The sequence below is a fragment of the Sorex araneus genome, chromosome 5 (genome assembly GCF_027595985.1).
Source record: "Sorex araneus isolate mSorAra2 chromosome 5, mSorAra2.pri, whole genome shotgun sequence".
In the NCBI taxonomy this organism is placed as follows: Eukaryota; Metazoa; Chordata; class Mammalia; order Eulipotyphla; family Soricidae; genus Sorex; species Sorex araneus.
Genome location: NC_073306.1, coordinates 33,434,377 through 33,452,204, shown reverse-complemented (window position 1 = coordinate 33,452,204; position 17,828 = coordinate 33,434,377). Strand labels below are relative to the sequence as shown.

Sequence of the window (17,828 nt, the reverse complement as noted above, 5' to 3'; positions counted from 1 at the left end):
CCAAGGCCACAGAGCTAGGAGGGCAGGGATCGGGGCTGGTTCCCGAGATGTTTCGACCCAGGAGCCGGTGCGCTCAGACCACTTGGCTTTGTTGCTGGATGGGGGAGGGAGGGTGGCAGGGAACGGGAGCTTTCTCCGGGGAATAGATTGGGGGAAGGGAATAATCCTAGGTTGAAAAACGGGAAGGAGCAACCGAAGTGAGGGCGAGGAATCAGTTATTCAACAGTTGCTGGAGTGCTTTTTCAGCCTGGCATTGTTCTAGGCGTACAAAGATGAATAAGGCCAGAGGCGATGGAGCCCCATTAGAGGGTTCCAAGGCCTGGGATTGGCCCTAATACAGTGTTCACATGATTATAGGCTTTGGTGAGATTTGCATAGCAAGATAGTTTCTTTTTAATTGTAAGAGGGTCCCGAAATCGCATGGCTTCAGGGGTTTGCCTCTTTTTTGGGATCTACTCTGGTGAGGGTTTACTTAAGTCTAGCTGTAGGTTACAATGCCAGAGAGTGACAGGAACACCAAGACTGTATTAACAAGACTGCAGACAGTTTTTCTGCTTTGTAAACCAGCAATACCAACAGTATGTTGTATATAACAGTATGCATAACAGTGTACCTGCCAGACAAAGTTTTGGCAAGGTGCATGGTGATGCCTGGATTTTTTTTTTTTTTAGCACACTTTATTTTTGCAGAAATGGAAGCCAGAGAGAAGCAGGTAGCAAGGCTTGTCATCTCTCTTACCTCAAATTTTCCTCTGAGTCTTTCCCAGCCTGTTATTAGATTAATTGCTAGTAGGTTGGAGGCAGTTTCTTCACTTAGGAACCCTCCAGATCACAAGGGAATTGAAGTTTAACTGAGTGGCTCTGGGCCCCCCTTGCGGGACAGAACTCTTGGACTTTGCTGAGTCCTTTAAGTGGAGCAAAGAACAAACTGTTTTTGTTTCTGATGTGGTTGCTCTAACTGAAGCCCTTGGTCCTTATTCAGCGGAGGTGGTCTCTGTTTACGGGCAGATCTTTCCAGGCACTTAGCTGAGGACCTTTTAAAAAGGACTTCTTTTTTTTTTAAAAAAAAAAAACTCCTCCAATTTGTTATGATGTTTCCTCTGTGCTGTCAGTTTCGTGCCTGTTTAAATTTTGTTTCTTTGAATTGAACTTAGCTCTAGTTTGTCGTCTTTACTGCTGAAGCTGCATTTTGGTTTACTATTGAGAACACCTTAGGGTATTAGCTCATGCTGCTAATATCAAAGTACTTTTTAACCGGAAAAGTTTTGCAGTTTGGTAGCCAAGTAAGCCTTAGAACTGTAGTAGGACTCTTTTCTAAAACTGTGCCTTAGGAGGGATCCCATTGTTAATTTCAATCTGCTTGTAGCTTGTTAGGTTCCACACTCTCACAAGTCATTCGTAAAGTGAGTGAAGGAGCAAAGTGAGTGAAGGAGCGACTTGGAAAGTTAAGGCAAACTATGGGTAGGGCAATTGAATTGTTAACTAGAACCAACAATCAAATCATTAGTCGCTCTGGATAGCCGAAACAATGTTTGCATTTAAGTGAGAATTAAATACTTGCAATTTTGGCATATCAGTTTCTTTTATTTATTTTGGGGGCTATGTCTGGCAATGCTTGGCTTCATGCTGAGAGAGAGAGAGAGAGAGAGAGAGAGTGTGTGTGTGTGTGTGTGTGTGTGTGTGTGTGTGTATGTGTATGTGTGTGTGAATGTGTGTGTGGGGGCACTCCTTGCTGTGTTCTGAAGGACCGAGCCTGGGCCTTCTATGTGCGTGGGTTCGGCCTCTGAGCCCAGAGCTGTCTCTTGGGCTCCAAGTCAGGTTCTTTTAAACAGATTTTCCCCACCCCACTTCCAAATTTGTTTTTCTGATTCACCTGCTTTGATGCCGATTCCAGGTGTGACATCTCAGTGCTCCAGCATTCCTGCATCTTGTACTATTTTCAGCACTGACATTCTCAGCATTTAGCTTTAAATTTGATTTTATATAATTTTTGGCTCTTAATGTATTTCTTTTTTTGTTTTTTTTTTGGGGGGGAGTTGGGGATTCTTGGGCTATACTCGTCATTGCTCAGGGCTTACTCCTGGCTCTGCATTCAGGGATCACTCCTGGTGGGGGGGCTCGGGGGACCTTATGGGGCGCTGGCATCTAACCCGGGTCCCGTGCTCGCACGGCAAGCACCTTCCTTACCCGTTGTACTATTTCTCTGCCCCTTCTTAATGTATTTTTTCCAGATTCCCTTCTGACCACAGCGTTCCCTGAAGAAGAGAAAATGGCTTGTGAATCGGAAACCCTGAACCCCAGTGCTCGGATAATGACCTTTTATCCGACCATGGAGGAATTCCGGAACTTCAGTCGCTACATTGCCTACATTGAGTCGCAGGGTGCCCATCGCGCAGGCCTGGCCAAGGTGATGCTCGCCGGCTTGGTGGCGGAGGCGCGGGGCAGGGTTCTCAGGGAGGAACTGAGTGTTTCTGGAAGCTGGGCAGGGCGCTGAGTGTGCTCTGGGCTCACTTACACGTCTTATTTGCAAGTTAATTCCTCTCGTTAACATCTGAAGCATCTCTTTTCCATCTGAGGAGAGCTTCTTGGAATCCAGTGCCCCCTTGTTTTTAGGCCACACCAGCAGTGCTCAGAGCTAACGCCTGGCTCAGGGTTCAGGACTCCAGGCAGGACTTGGGGGGATCTTTTGGGGTGCTGGGATCACTCCCTGGTCAGCTGCATGCAAAACAAGTGCCCTACCTGATGTGCTGTCACTCCAGTCCCTTTAAGAAAGACCTTCTCTCTCTCTCTCTCTCTCTCTCTCTCTCTCTCTCTCTCTCTCTCTCTCTCTCTCTCTCTCTCTCTCTCTCTCTCTCTCTCCTCTCTCTCTCTCTCTCTCTCTCTCTCTCTCTCTCTCTCCTCTCTCTCTCTCTCTCTCTCTCTCCTCTCTCCTCTCTCCTCTGTCTCTCCCCTCTCTTCTCTCTCTCTCCTCTCTCCTCTTTCTATCTCTCTCCTCTCTCTCATTTTCTGGCCCACACCCGACTATCCTCCCCACTTGGAAACTTTTTGGGACGGCCACACTGGGCTATACTCAGGGCTTTCTCCTGGCTCTGTGCTCAGGAGGAGTCACGGAGTCACTCTTTTTTTTTTTGCTTTTTGGGTCACACCTGGCGATGCACAGGGGTCACTCCTGGCTCTGCACTCAGAAATTACCCCTCGTGGTGCTCAGGGGATCATATGGGATGCTGGGAATCGAACCTGGGTTGACCACGTGCAAGGCAAACGCCCTACCCGCTGTGCTATCTCTCCAGCCCCAAGGAGTCACTCTTGATAGTGCTCATGGGTGCTGGAGATTGAACCTGGGTTGGCCGTGTACAAAGCAAGTACCTCACGCATAATGCTGTAGCTCCAATCCCCCGCCTCCCCCTGCCCTTTTTTAATAGAGGGTCCTCGGTAGGTGCTGAGTGGCTAGGATCACGTTCACCAAGCACACTGGGTCATGATTAGTGGCCGTGGTGGGCCATGGAGTCGTGTCAGGATCTCACCAGCCTTGCGGGTGGTTGTCCTCTGCTCATCCACGTGGTGGCCCTCGACCCCGGTCTGGTGTTTCCGTCTGTCGTGCTCTCACAGTCCTCTTCTCTCATTTCGGGCTCATCCAGAGTAGTTTGGCTTCCTCCTCTTTCTTTTAGATTTGCTGTTTATTTTCATAGGAGCCACCCCTAGCAGAGCTCGGGGGCCATGACAGCGGTACCTGGCAGTGCCCAGGGTACCGTGTGCTGCTTGGACTGAACATGTTACCTTGGACGTGCTAGGATGTGCTCTGCCACTCAGTTTGCTTTCTCTGGTGAACTTCGTGTTAGACTGAGAACCAGTTTTCACCTTTCTTGGTGCCCCATATAAGGTGCTGAGGCTGAGCATTGCGCAACTATTACTTCTTTTTTTGGGGGGAGAAGGTGTTGGAGGAAGGAGGCTCAGGTCACTTCTGGTGGTGCAGGGGACCAAAGTCGTGCAAGTTACACGCGTGAAAAGTGCCATACTGTCCGGAATTCATTTCTTTCTTGGGCATCACAGCTAGCTGGTAGCACGGCTGACCAGCCCTCGTGTGCTACTGTGACCTGTTGGATATGGGGGAACAGGGCTCACATCCAAGTCACCTCCAGTGAACTGGACTTAGATGAGGTCACAGGCTTCAGGCTTCCCGGATTCTGAGCAGCTCCGCGGGTTTCTGACCTCTCCGCTTCTCTTCTGCCCTGCAGGTGGTTCCTCCCAAGGAGTGGAAGCCCCGGTCATCCTACGATGATATTGACGATCTGGTCATCCCGGCTCCCATCCAGCAGCTGGTCACGGGCCAGTCGGGCCTCTTCACTCAGTACAACATACAGAAGAAAGCCATGACGGTCCGCGAGTTCCGCAAGATCGCCAACAGCGACAAGTGAGTGAGGACACGCTCGTGAGTGAGTGAGGTCCGCTCCCTTCCACCCTCGGTCACGGGCCGTTCCAGTACTGCCCTGGCACCTGAAGTCCCCGCAGTGTTGGGCAGGACGTGGCTCAGAGAGTCGGGGCTTGTGCCCGGCGTGCGGAGGGCCCCCGTCCCTAGCAGCACTGGTGGCCCCCAATCACGACCTGCACGTTGTCTCTCTCCGAGTTGCTGGGGAGTGGTCCTGAGAGCTGCTGGGTCTCCCCGCTCCCCCCACCTGACCCCAAGGTAGCCCTCTGATTTTTTCCATTAAAGATAGAGCTGGGGGCCTTGGAGACTGTCCACAGGACTGAGCACGTACTTTTTGCACACAAGAGTACTGTTCATCACTTCTTGGCCTTTTGGCTAAGATCAAGTGAAGAGTCCTGGGTTCAATCCTCAGCACCACTCAACTTGCGCCCCCCCACCCAGAATGGCACTTTGGTGCCCCAAACCATTATTTTCTGGCTCTGGTCCCGGGGCAGGTCGCAAAGGAGAAAGCGCAGGGTGGTCCAAAAGGAGCTTTTGCTAGTTGCTTTGATAGGTCTGATGAAAAGTGACGGGGGGTCGGGGGGGGGGGGCACAAACTACAGTCCAGCGGGTAGGTTGTTTGACTTGCTCACGGCCAACCCAGCTTCCCTCTCAGGCACCAGGTATGATCTCCCGAGTCCACCGGGAGTGAGCGCTGAGCTCCATCGGGAGTGCAGTCCTAAGCACAGCCTGGTGCCTCCAAAACAAAGTAACAAAATAAAAATGTTGTAGCATTTTTGAGTACCTCCATCCTCCACTCCTTCCCTCCCCTTGATTTCCTCTCCTTGTCAGATTTCTTTAGCTAGTAGCTGCTTGCTGCTCTCATTTGCATTTTGACATTAACAGAATCTGACTATAATATCGAGCCGGTTGTTGTTTTCTGTCCTTCCCTGCTCTGTCTGTCTTGGGGACGCTTGAGAGAGCACGGCAGGCGGGGTGCTTGCCTTGCGCACAAGCCCGCTGGGTTTGGTCCCGGCATTCTATGTGATCGCTGAGTGCAGAGCCAGGAGTAGCCCCTGAGCATTGCCGGGTGTGGCTCAAGCACCAGAAAAGAAGAAAGAAATGTGTGTTTCTGTTCAGGCGGAGTCTGCTGCGTTCCCCACCCCCCCCCACACCACCAGATTGGCAGGATGGACCCGCCTCAGACTCCTGCTCCTCTTCATCTTTCTCCGAGCTTTTCCCTTCTGTCTACCTCCTCCATGAGGAGTTTCCTTAGGAAACGTTCCTGGCTTTTCTCCTGAGCCAGACAACCCACACTTGCGTGGCCTTCAGGCAGGGGGTGGGGCGGGGTGGGGGGCACGGCCGCGAGTGCTGCCTCCTGGTTGGCCCTGTCGCAGAGCCCTCCTCTTTAGAGCTGCCCCTGTTTCCTTTCTCTTTGTTCGTTCCTGTGCCTTCCCAGCAGTGTGTGTGGGCACCGGGGCCTGGAGGTTCCCCCCTCACCCCTGGGTCTCTCCTCCTGGTGCTCCTGTGCTGGCCGTGTTGCTCTCTGACTCTCCCTGCTCCTAAATGTGGCTCCCAGCCCCGGACCGCTTCACCCCTCGCACGATGGCACTCTCTGGGGGGTTTCTGTAGCAGCGTGTGCAAGACGTGTGTGTGCAAGACGTGCGTGCGCCCCTTGGGTGGAACCTGTGCCTCAGCCCCTTCTGCTCCCCCCCCCGGCTCTCTGCTCTCTGTCTGACTTGGGGTTCCTCTCGATGCTCAGATGTTACCCCTAGTGGGACCATCTTGGTACTGGGATTGGTCGTGCTGGCGTGTGCAAGGAAGCACCCACCTGCTGCACTGAACTCCTCTTCTTGCTGGCTCACCACTTGTTCTTTTAAATTAGCCAGTCCTCGGTCCTCTTTCCTCCATCCCAAAGACAACTGATTCTTTATTTTTTGTTTGTTTCTGTTTTGGGGCCACACCCAGTGGCGCTCAGGGCTTCTTCCTGGCTCTGCATTCAGGGATCACTCCTTGGGAGTTTTAGGGGACCATGTGGGATGCTGGGAACTCAACACGACAGCTGCATGCAAGGCAAATGCCCTGCCCACTGTGCTATTGTTCCCGCTGAGGGCTACCTTTGCATCCATTTTCCTAACCTAATTTTTGTTGTTTTGGAGGGGTGGGAGGGCACACCTAGAGATGCTCTGGGGTTACTTCTGGCTCTGCCCTCAGGAATTATTCCTGGTGGTGCTCGGGGGACCATGTTGGATGTACATGTATGCCTGTGCATAAAAAACAAATACATATTTCCCCAAATTAGAAAACTTTACACGCACAACTTTATTTAGGGATATTTAATTTATTTAATTATTTTGATCCCCTGCCCTGGGATAGTTTGTGTTTCTATTAAAATATTTTGTGGTGGGCTGGAGAGAAAGTACAGTGGGTAAGGTGCATGCCTTGCATGTGGCTGCCCTACGTTTAATCCCCAGCACTCGATATGGTTCCCTGAGCCTGCCAGGAATGATCCCTGAGTACAGAGTCAAGCGTAAGCCCTGAGCACCGCCAGGTGTGGCCCCCAAATCTTCCCCTTTCCAATTTGTCTTGTGTGTGTGTGTGTGTGTGTGTGTGCGCGCGCGCGTGCGCGAGCGTGTGTGTGTGTGTGTGTGTGTGTGTGTGTGTGTGCGCGCGCGCGCGCGCGCGTGTGCTTGTGTGAGTGCATGTGTGGGGGCTGGTACATGTGCCTGGCTTGCCAAGACCCTGAGTTCATTCCTGGGCTCTACATGGTTCCCTGAGTCCTGCCGGGTACGGGTAGCCCTGGTGCCCTCCATCGCCACTGGGTCCAAGCGTCTCTGGGTTCTGGGGCCTCGAACCCTTGGGCTGAATGGGCAGGGCTCCTCTGTCGTCCTCTAGTCCTGGGGAACTTCCCAGCCCCCAATAACGCTGAGTAAAAGGAACCATTTACGTGGTTAGGTGTGAGGGCTGGTTGGGCGCCGGCTGCCGTGCGGGGTGCTGGGGAAGCGGTGGACACGGATGCACACGTGTGTGCGCTCGGGCCTCCAGCCAGTGCTGTCTGTGCTCAGGCGGGTCGTGGGTCTCGGCTTTCACGGTCTGCAAGCCTGTTTGCTCCCTGCTGACTGGAGCGGGGTAGAGTTTTAGTCGGCTCTCAGGAAAGGGGTGAGGAGGTCATGCTGCCCAGGAAGATGGGTCATCACTGCAAGGACGGGGCCTCCCGTGGGCCAAGGCGCCTTGGAAGGGACCCCCAGGGAGTCTCTGTGAAGAACCTTCCGGGCCAACGTGATGCCTTGTTCACTGGCTCTCCCTGGGACAAGCACAAGTCTTGTGCTGTCCCTGCACCTAACTTGGTTCCTTAGACGTGGTTAACCCCATTTGTTCCTTTCCAAAGGTACTGCACCCCACGCTACAGTGAATTTGAAGAGCTTGAGCGGAAATACTGGAAAAATCTCACATTCAATCCCCCAATCTACGGCGCAGACGTGAATGGCACACTCTATGAAAAGGTGAGGGCGCCGGGAGCTTGCCCGCGGTTCTCTGGTGCTGCAGCTTTGTTCTCTGCCCTGCACACAGTAGGCCTGCAGGCCGCCTGCTGATGGGGGCAGGAAGGGAGTCAGTTCCGCCACCAGCCCATGGGCTTCACGCACTTAATTGTGGTTTTTTTTTTTTATTTTTTGCATGTGACTGAATTTTATTTCTCCCACTCTGCATGTAAATTGGATGATTTGGTGTTCTTTGCAAGGGCTGTTAGAAGAGTCCGTGGGTGGTAGCTGATGAGCTCTTGAAAGGGTGGGATCACGGGAAATGAGTTTCTCGGGGAGAGGCAGTGTGTTTCTACAGAAAAAGATCACTGACTAATCTAATGAAAGGGGTATGTATTTAAGAAGAGAAACGCATTTAGACATTCAGAACCCTCAAACTAGATTCTGTGATAAAAGCTATTTTAGCAGATCTCATCAGCTAGGAATCTCTGCATAAAGAATTGCTTTAGCGGGACTGGACAGAACGGTGGGTAGGGTTCTATTCCTGACACCCCATAGGGTCCTCTGAGCATTCTAGGAGTGATCCCTGAGTACAGAGCCACGGATATGACGGTGTGGCTCACAAACAAACAAACAAACAAACAAACAAACAATTGCTTTAGCTATGATAGAAGAAAGAAGTATTTGACTGGTATTTTGGTTGCCGGGGGGAGGGGGGCGCTGGAGCAATAGCACAGCGGGTAGGGTGTTTTCCTTGCACTCGGCCAACCTGGGTTCGATTCCTCCGTCCCTCTTGGAGAGCCCAGCAAGCTATCGAGAGTATCCCTCCTGCGCGGCAATCCCTCCTGCACAGCAGAGCCTGGCAAGCTACTCGTGGTGTACTCGATATGCCAAAAACAGTAACAACAAGTCTCACAATGGAGATGTTACTGGTGCCCACTCGAGCAAATTGATGGACAATGGGATGACAGTGCTATACAGTGCAGTGCTATTTTGGTGGGGGTGTCCCAAAGCCATCATTGCTGAGGGCCTGCTTGGGGCTCTGTGCTTGGGGATCGTTCCTGACAATATTTGGGGGTTTATGTGGGGTGCTGGGGATTGAACCCAGGTCTGCTGCATGCAAAGCAAGTACCTGTTGCACTGTCTCTCTGGCCCCATGACCTTTAATTTTTTTGATGCTTAAACAAATTTTGCAGGGCATTTTAAGGCATCAGTCCTCAGATGGATTAAATTCTTTTTTTGTGTTTTGTTTTTTGGGCATCCCTGACAGTACTTGAGGACTTAATCTTATTCCCCACTGGGTGCTTTGCGTTGCTCCTCACCGCATCTAGGGGATCCTGAGATGCTGGGGGTCAGACCAGGCCTCTCCTGCCGGCAAAGCTCATGCTCAAAACCCTTGATGCATCTCTGTGCCCCCCCCACTCACATTTATTTTGATGTTTGAGGCTGAGCAATGGTACAGTGGGTAGGGCACCTGCCTGCATGCATCTGACCTGGGTTTGAGTCCCAGCACCTCGGGTGGTCCTCTAAGCATAATCAGGAGGGAGCCCTGAGGACAGAGCCGGGAGTAAATAAGCCCTGAGCACCGTCTTATAATTAAAACAGCAATTTTATGTTTTTGTATATACAGTATCGAAGGGAAGGATTTTTTTTTTTGGTGAGGGAGAGGAGTTTGTGCCACACCTGGTAACACCTGGTCTGTCCTTGGTTCTGTGCCCGGGAGTGGCTTCTGGCAGTGCTCAGAGGCCATATGGGATGCCTGGGTTTTTGAATGGAGCTTGACAAGACACAAAGCGGGGGGGACTTAACCCCAGTAGTGTTCCTGTCACTCCTGAGGGATTCAGTTTAACCTGTGAACTCCAAGTTGGTTGGAGATGGTTTCCCCTCCTCCCTCCCTGGGGGAACATGTGGGGGGGGAGTGAAGCTAAAGGATGGGAGAGAGGCTGGAGGATACTATGAGGTTCTGAGGTGAGAAGGTACCAGAACAAGGTGTGCTCGTCGCAGCGGGGCTCTTTGCTGATCACACATCAGGGGAGGGTTTGGGTGACCCAGGTGTACACATGTGTTGCTCTGTGTGTGCACTCCCGCACATGTGCCACTGGGGTTTGAGCTTAGGGCCTCACACATGCAGGGCAAGGGCGCCAGTGCTGAGCTACGGCTGCAGCCATTTGTAGACTTTTTACAAAATTTGTAAACTTTTTTGCATTAGAACTTGCCAACTGGGGGCCAGAGAGAGAATACAGTGAGTAGGGCGCTCGTCTTGTATGCCGCTGACCCAGGATCAATCCCCAGCACCCCATAAGGTTCCCCAAGCACTGCCAGGAGGAATTTCTGAGCGCAGAGGCAGGAGTGACCCCTGAGCATTGATGGGTGTAGGGCCCCCCCAACTCGCAAATTGGTATAGTTAATTTCCATCCATGTTTTTAATTTTATCTTTGGGCCATCCTCTGGCAGTGCTCAGGGAGCACTCTTGGTGTGGGCTCAGGGTACTGGGAATTGAACCTGGGTCGGCTGCATGCAAGGCAAACACCCTATTTGCGGTACAAGTCTCCCAGCCTCGGCTTGTATTCCTCATGGTGTGAGTCCTTGTTGTTTGACCCAAGTATCTTTGACGTTGTTCCAGCCCTTCCTCCAGGGGGCTAGAAGAGGTGGTGTTTGTTATCTGGGCCACCCCCTCCTCCCCTGCTGCCTAGCCAGTGCTCCTTGGCCTGGTGGAATAGGGTGTCTCTCGAAGTGGTGGCTGTGAAAGTGAGCTGGGGCCGTGTCTTCCCATCCACGCTTCGTGAGATGGCTGCGCCTCTGGGTTAGGGGTGGTGACTGCCCTGTCACCTGTCTGAATTGTCGGTGCAGCCCCCCCCCCAACACACACACACACACACACACACACACACACTGAGCATCCTTTCCCTCCGTAGCATGTTGACGAGTGGAATATCGGTCGCCTGAAAACGATCTTGGACCTGGTGGAGAAGGAGAGCGGGATCACCATTGAGGGCGTCAACACCCCGTACCTGTACTTCGGCATGTGGAAGACGTCCTTCGCCTGGCACACCGAAGACATGGACCTCTACAGCATCAACTACCTGCACTTCGGGGAGCCCAAGTCCTGGTAAGGCCCCCTGCCCCGGCCGCTGGGGCGTCTCCGCCTGCCCGGGGTGTGTTCCAGCGGGGGTTCCCGCTCAACAGGCTGCCGGGCAGCGCCGGGGGAATGTCCCTGTGCCCCGCTGCCTTTGGAGCCCGGGTCCCAGTGGCCACGGAAGGCAGCGCCCTGGCCGCCGTTGTGTGAACGCAGAGTTGGCTGAGTTTCGGAGAGCTGCCGAGCCCCTCCCGGTCTCCCCGCCACCACTGCTCTCTGATTTCTTTCCCTGCACAGGCATGAGGCATTTCTTTAGAGGCAGACTTCCAGGCCTGGAGTCACTCCTTCAGATGATAGAAAACTTTCTTTTCCTCCTGGAAAAAGTACTTGGTGAGCAGCTGTGCGTGCTTAGCCCGAGAGGGGAGGCGAGGCCTCAGCTCCCTGCTCTCCAGGCCGTTGTCAGCCGGTCCGTCGGGAGGGCACAGATGTGTCCCGGCCGCTTCCCCGTGCTGGTTCCCGCACACCCCCGAGGGGCCCGGTCTCCTCCAGAGGAGGCTGGCCGGGAGGCAGATGGAAAGCGAAGCTCTGCGGCGAGAGGGTCCGCAGGGGAAGGTGGGCACCATGGGGCGGGGTAGGAGGGGTTAGAGAACATTCCCCCAGGAAAGGTCGCACTTAGGGAGGAGAGGATGGTGGAGACTTCTGGAGAGGAGGGAGGAGGGACGTGAGCCCGCTGGGAGGAGCGGCACACGGAGAGACCCTCTGCTGGGGGAGGCACCGCGTCCTGTCACTAGTCCCTGGAAGAGGCCCAGAGTGGCTTGGGGGCCGAGCACGTGAGCGAGCAAGCAGGAGGAAAGGAGCGGGACACGGGGGTCCTGGGGAGGCGGGGAACTAACTGCCCATCTTCATTTCCTTTTTCAGCATCTTCAGCCACACTCCTCTTCAAGGGCCTTCCTTTTCCCTTTCCTGCTTCCCAATATCTTTTGTTGTTGTTCTTGTTCTTGTTTGTTTCTTTGTTCTGTTTTTGGGCCAGCGATACTCAGGGCATATTCCTGGCTCTGCACTCAGGAATTACTCCTGGCGGTGGTCGGGCGACCATATGAAATGCCGGGGATTGAACCTGGGTTGGCTGCGTGCAAGGCAAGCGCCTACCCACTTGTACTATTGCTCTAGTCCCTGATTTTTTGTTTATTTTTTTTTTCTTTTGCTATACTCAGCTGTGCTTTGGCTCTGCGCTCAGGGCTCACTCCTGGTGGCTGTGGGGGATCATATGAGGTGTTAGGGATTAACCCGGGCTAGCCCGGGTTGACTACATGTAAGGCAAACTACCCTAGCCACTGTACTAGTGCCCTGCTCCTAATCAAGGGTTTGTTTTTGGGGGGGCAGAGACATTTTTTTTTTTCTCTTTGGGTCACACCTGGCGACTCACAGGGGTTACTCCTGGCTCTGCACTCAGGAATCACCCCTGGCGGTACTCAGGGGACCATATGGGATTCTTGGAATTGAACCTGGGTCGGCCTCGTGCAAAGCAAATGCCCTACCCGCTGTGCCATCCCTAGGCAGAGACATTTTGAGCCTGTGATTATTCAAAACTGATGCTGTCTTTCCTCCCCTAGCTGGCTACGTGTCCACAGTCTGCCCCGAAATTGGATTTTCGTCCTTGGGCTGAGAGAAGGTTTTCTAGTTGTTACTTATTATATACACACCTTAGGCCCCTTGGACAGAGACTTAGGACTTCTGTGTGAGGTTGTCCAGTGGCTCTCCAGAGTACTTCAGGGAACAACTCCTTGTCTGTCTCGTTTCGTGGTGCAACTGTCTGGATGGGAAGCTTTTGTTGTAGATTAACATTTTAGAGTCTCTGAGATTAAAATAGACATACTGTGAGTTTCAGGAGTTTTAACAATTTTGCAAAAGTTTGGCTTAGTCTTAATAGGTTTTATTATACAGAGCAATTTTTTTTTTTTTTGTATTTTCCTTTTGTATTTTCCTGGCAGTGCTTAGGGCTTACTTCTGGCTTTGCGCTTGGAGATCATTCCTGGTGAGCACCAGGGGCCAGATAGGGTGCTATGGATTGAACCCGGATTGAACCTGGGTTGGCCATGAGAAGGCCCTGCCTGCTGTACTATCACTCTGACCCAGGCAGAGTGGTCTCCGTGTCGTCTACACTACCCTACTGGGTGGAGGACCAGTACTAGATGCGGAGATGTGGCTTCCTCAGCCGATGCGGGGCTGCGTCTCAAAATGAATCATTTTCACGCTGTGCCTCTTTTTTCTGTTCCCGTCAGGCCTTTCCAGCCCAGCCAGGAGCACTTCTACGCCGTCCTCTTTTATTTCTTCCTCCAGCAGTGTTACGGCCTGGGTCCGGGGCTGCGGATATGTAGCTCAGCAGTAGAGACCTTGCCTTGCACGTATCGGACCCTGGGGTTTTGATGGGTCAGGGAAAAATAGGTTACTGCGTGTGTAACAGAAGGGAGCGGATGCCGAGTGCGTCCCATAACTCCTGACTGGCTCACGACAGAGACTCTGTGAATTCCTTGTTAAATGATTGGCTAAAAGTTCATGTACACCTTCATGTTGGTTCCCCAGATTTCTTCCCAAGTAGTCTCTTTATTTATTTATTTTTGGGCCATCCCTGGCAGTCCTCTGGGGTTACTCCTGGCTCTGCACTCAGGAATTACTTCTGGCGGTGCCGGGGGCGGGGGGGGGGAACCATGTGGGGTGCTGGGGATCGAGCCCGGGTGGGCTGCGGGCAAGGCAAGTACCCTACCTGCTGAGTTACCGAGTCAGCCCCTACTCTGGTAGCCTGACTACGTTTCATTTCTTCAGATTTCCTTTCTTGGTTTCCTGGCTGGGAAGTTGAGCAGTCTGGCGTCCGGAGCTGCCCGTGCAGGGCGGGGGATGGGCTGTGTGGTCTGTGCTGCCATGGGGCTGACGCTGTCATGTGCTTGCAGGTACTCGGTGCCCCCGGAGCATGGGAAACGCCTGGAGCGCCTCGCCAAAGGTACTGGGTCCCTGCTGCTCCTCACCCTGCAGCCCGGCTCTGGAGGGCCCTCAGAGGCTGGGGCACACGGGCGGGGCCACCTGGGAGTTTCCCTGGAAGAGCCACAACCCAGGGAGGGACTCGGCAGTTCCGTTGTGGATTCTACATGGGTTGATTGGACCAGGTGTACTGGACCAGCTCTATAAGTGATATGGGGTTCTGGTCTTCTGAAACTTAGTTTGTGTGTGTGTGTGTGTGTGTGTGTGTGTGTGTGTGTGTGGTAGGGTTTGGGCTACTCGTGCCTCTGCTCAGGGGTCACTCCTGGTGGTGCTCTGAGACCATATGGAGTGATAGGACTAAGGTCAACTGTGTGTGTGGCTTAGCCCCTGTAATACCTCTCTGGTCCTATACTTTGCGTTTGGCATGTGACTGACCCAGGTTCGATCCCTAGCATCCCATATGGTCACCTGAGCCACCAAGAATGATCCTTGAATGCAGAGCGTGGGAGTGAGCCCTGAGTATCACTGGGGGTGGCCTAAATCGAGGGGGAAAAAGGAAACAAAAAGGATCTTGCTAGATGTGTACCCGCTAGAGCCTGTCGAGAGCTGGATGTCACTGAGCAAGAAGAGGGAACCCGGGTGTGTTGGGAGAGTGTGTCCAGGAAATCAGAAGCTCTCTGTAGGACACAGGCAGCCCAGGGGTGCTCACTGTGGTTCTGCCACACAGTTGGGTTAGCTCAGGAGCCATCTCCCTGCGAGCGAGCTCGTGTGGTGTCTCATTGGAATGGAGTGGAAGCTGGAAGGTTCCATTGCAGAGTGTGTGGGGGATTCCGCCTCCTTAGGGGACCAGAGGCCAGGCCGGGGGCCTGACGTGATGTGACTCCCAGGAGCCGGGTGCTAACCTTGGGCCCCTTTTCAACCACATAGGCTTTTTCCCAGGAAGTGCTCAGAGCTGTGAGGCTTTCCTCCGCCACAAGATGACCTTGATTTCTCCGTTGATGCTGAAGAAATACGGGATTCCCTTCGACAAGGTGAGCGTGCGCAGACGTGCAGCCACGGTTCCTGGTGGTCACAGACGAGTGTTCCTCCAGTGCCTCACCTGGTACCACTAACCCGTGTGGCGACACTTGCCTCTAAGGGTGTCAGAGGTGGGGCCACGGCCGCTCCCTGGTGCCAGGGGAGAGAGTGGCAGTGTGGATTTGGAGGAGTGGCGCCTCACCGTCACGGGGTCGCAGCCTATGCAAGACCCCACTACCCCCGTGGCCTTGTGCCTTGTCCTTGGTTACTTAGCCACGTTGTGCAGAGCTGGAGCCCCCCCGAGTCTGGGTCGTAGACCTCCTGCCGTTTGATGCAGCTGCTTCAAGTCTGCTCTTGTTCAGGTAACTCAAGAAGCTGGAGAATTTATGATCACTTTCCCTTACGGTTACCATGCCGGCTTTAACCATGGCTTCAACTGTGCCGAGTCCACCAATTTTGCTACCCGGCGGTGGATTGAGTATGGCAAACAGGCTGTGCTGGTAAGTCCCCTGGGTCTCTGCGTGTCACACACGTGATCAGACGCGCCTGCGTTCAGGGGCTGGGGGTGTGGCTCAGGGATGGAGATCACGCTGTGCCTGTCCATGGCGTGTCCAAGGTGTGTCTGAGGCATGCCCGAGGCTCCGGGCTTGATCCCTGGTCCCGCACGGTCACCTTCCCAGGCAGGGCTCATAGCTGCCCCCACAGCGGTCAGGAACAGAACATCCTATTCTGGGTCAGGTAGTATGGGGGTCAAGGCACTTGACCCTGGTTTGATGCCCAACACATCTGGTCGCCTGAGCATAAAGCCAGGAGTAAGCCCTGAGCACTGCTGGGTGTGGCCCTAAAAACCTAAAACATCCCCCAGACAAATCTGTCCCGTTGAGCAAGTCCTCTTGGCTGTTGGTTAAAATGTTTCTTTGAACTGCTGGAATTGAGAAATAAAGGAGGTTGCGTTTGTGCAACATTTGTTGATTACAGATTTTTTAGAAAATATTAAAAAAAATCAAAGAAAGGGTTTTTGTGCTGGGATCAGACGCAAGTCTCGTGCGTGTGGGGCGGGCGTGTTACCAGAGTTACACCCCCCTCCTTCCCCCTACTCTGAGACTCTTTGTCCTTTTGTGTCTGGTTCCGCTTTGCCATTTGGGCCACACTGGGCTCCGTGCCGGCGCTGCTCCCTCACGCCGTGCTGGAGTGACCCTGCGGTGCCGGGGGCCAGGCCTCGCCTCGCGCTGAAAGCTGCAGCTCCGGCCTTTGCAGCCAGCTCCCTGGTCCCTCGGGAAGAACTTCTAAAAGCTTGTTCTCCAAAAGGATCTTCGGCACGAAGCCACGGGGCATTGAAACGCCCCCACATGGGCCCTTTTGTTCTTTCTTGCTTCCGTGCTCTGGGATGTTCCCAGCGCGAGTTTGGGAGGCCCGTTTGTCAGCAGTTGTTCGGTCTTGGACCCGGAGTAAACTGGCTTGTGTGTGCCAGGAAGGGAGAACCTTGGGCCCCCGGACCTGAGCGCTGCACTGGTCAGTGGCTCCAGGTAGCGCCGGTGGGGAGGGTGAGGAGGATGCTCCGCCGTCCTGTGCTCTCCTGCGCCCTCGCCCTCCCCCAGGCTGGGCAGGCCCTGCACAGACCCCGCCCCTGCAGCCTGCTGAACCACACGAGTGCTTTAGGCTGTCTCACGTCTCCCTCCACCTGGGGGTGGGGTGGGTGGCGGGGGGACGGCCTGCTCAGAGCTGTGCCCGCTGACCCGGCACCCTCTGTTCTCCTGGACAGTGCTCCTGTAGGAAGGACATGGTGAAGATCTCCATGGACGTGTTTGTGAGGAAGTTCCAGCCGGAGAGGTACAAGCTGTGGAAGGCCGGCAAGGACAGCGCGGTGATCGACCACACCCTGCCCACGCCCGAGGCGGCCGAGTTCCTGAAGGAGAGCGAGCTGCCCCCTCAGGCTGCGCCTGGGGACGCCTGCCCCGAGGAGGAGGACATGGCAGGGCTGGAGGACGGCGAGGAGGGAGACCTCAAGAGGAGGTAGGCTGCGGGGGGGTGGGGGTGGGGGTGGGGGGGGTGGGGGGGTGGTCCTGCAACACCACCTGCCGGGCTGTGTTGGAAGCTGAAGGTGGAGGTGTGGGCCTGTCCCTGGCCTCTGACTCTGACTCAGGGGCCGTAGGTGTCACAGGCCCCTAGTTTGCATGGCGGGGGCTTGTACCTCTGAGCCGAGCGTGGTGATGGGAGTGAGACTTGAGGACTGGGACGGGTGGCGGAGGGCGACCGTGTTGAGGTCTCAGCCAGAGCTGTCCCGGGAGGGCGTGGCCGTGGGGAGAAAGGACACACCTTTATGCAGTTCCTTCTCCAGGTACTCTTTCTGTTTTGTTTTGGGGGGTGGGGGGGACTTCCAGCAGTGCTCAGGGGCGCTCGAGGTGGTTTCTGGGCAGACAGGTCAGCTTAGACCTGGCACTGTTGGGGTTCGGATGTGGGTGCCTGGCACGTGCGGCCAGGCCGGCCCCCAGCAACTAAACACAGCTGTCCTCTGCTGCCCTCGTGTGAGCTCCTCGGGGTGGGCGGTGGGGTGGGCTGGTCAGCTGTCCATGGAGGGGAGGGGGGTTGCCAGCGGGAGGTGGCCACGGGCGCTGAGAAGCTCTGCCCTCCCACAGCCTCGCCAAGCACCGGATCGGCACCAAGAGGCACCGGGTTTGCCTGGAGATCCCGCAGGAGGTGAGCCAGAGCCAGCTCTTCCCCAAGGACGAGCTCGGTTCCGGACAGTACGACCTGGCCGAGTGCCCGGCCGGCCTGGCTCCCGTGCGGCCCACCCTCAGCTCCGTGCGGCCGGTGGAGGACGGCCTCGCCTTCCCAGGTGAGTTGCTGGCTCTGCGCCACCGCTAGCACCGACGACG

At 54.5% G+C, this 17,828-nt stretch overlaps 1 protein-coding gene across 2 annotated transcripts in view; it reads left to right on the top strand.

Moving 5' to 3' along the window:
- KDM4A (lysine demethylase 4A) overlaps positions 1-17,828 on the top strand; it is a 40,590-nt gene that overhangs the window by 707 nt on the left and 22,055 nt on the right. For both annotated transcript variants that reach the window (XM_055139616.1, XM_055139617.1), the window contains exons 2-10: positions 2,231-2,406; positions 4,235-4,410; positions 7,793-7,907; positions 10,799-10,992; positions 13,908-13,957; positions 14,863-14,966; positions 15,315-15,452; positions 16,715-16,965; positions 17,589-17,788. In XM_055139616.1, the coding sequence (XP_054995591.1) occupies positions 2,269-2,406; positions 4,235-4,410; positions 7,793-7,907; positions 10,799-10,992; positions 13,908-13,957; positions 14,863-14,966; positions 15,315-15,452; positions 16,715-16,965; positions 17,589-17,788 (1,366 nt within the window). In that variant the 5' untranslated portion in view covers positions 2,231-2,268. The remainder of the gene's footprint in view (positions 1-2,230; positions 2,407-4,234; positions 4,411-7,792; positions 7,908-10,798; positions 10,993-13,907; positions 13,958-14,862; positions 14,967-15,314; positions 15,453-16,714; positions 16,966-17,588; positions 17,789-17,828) is intronic.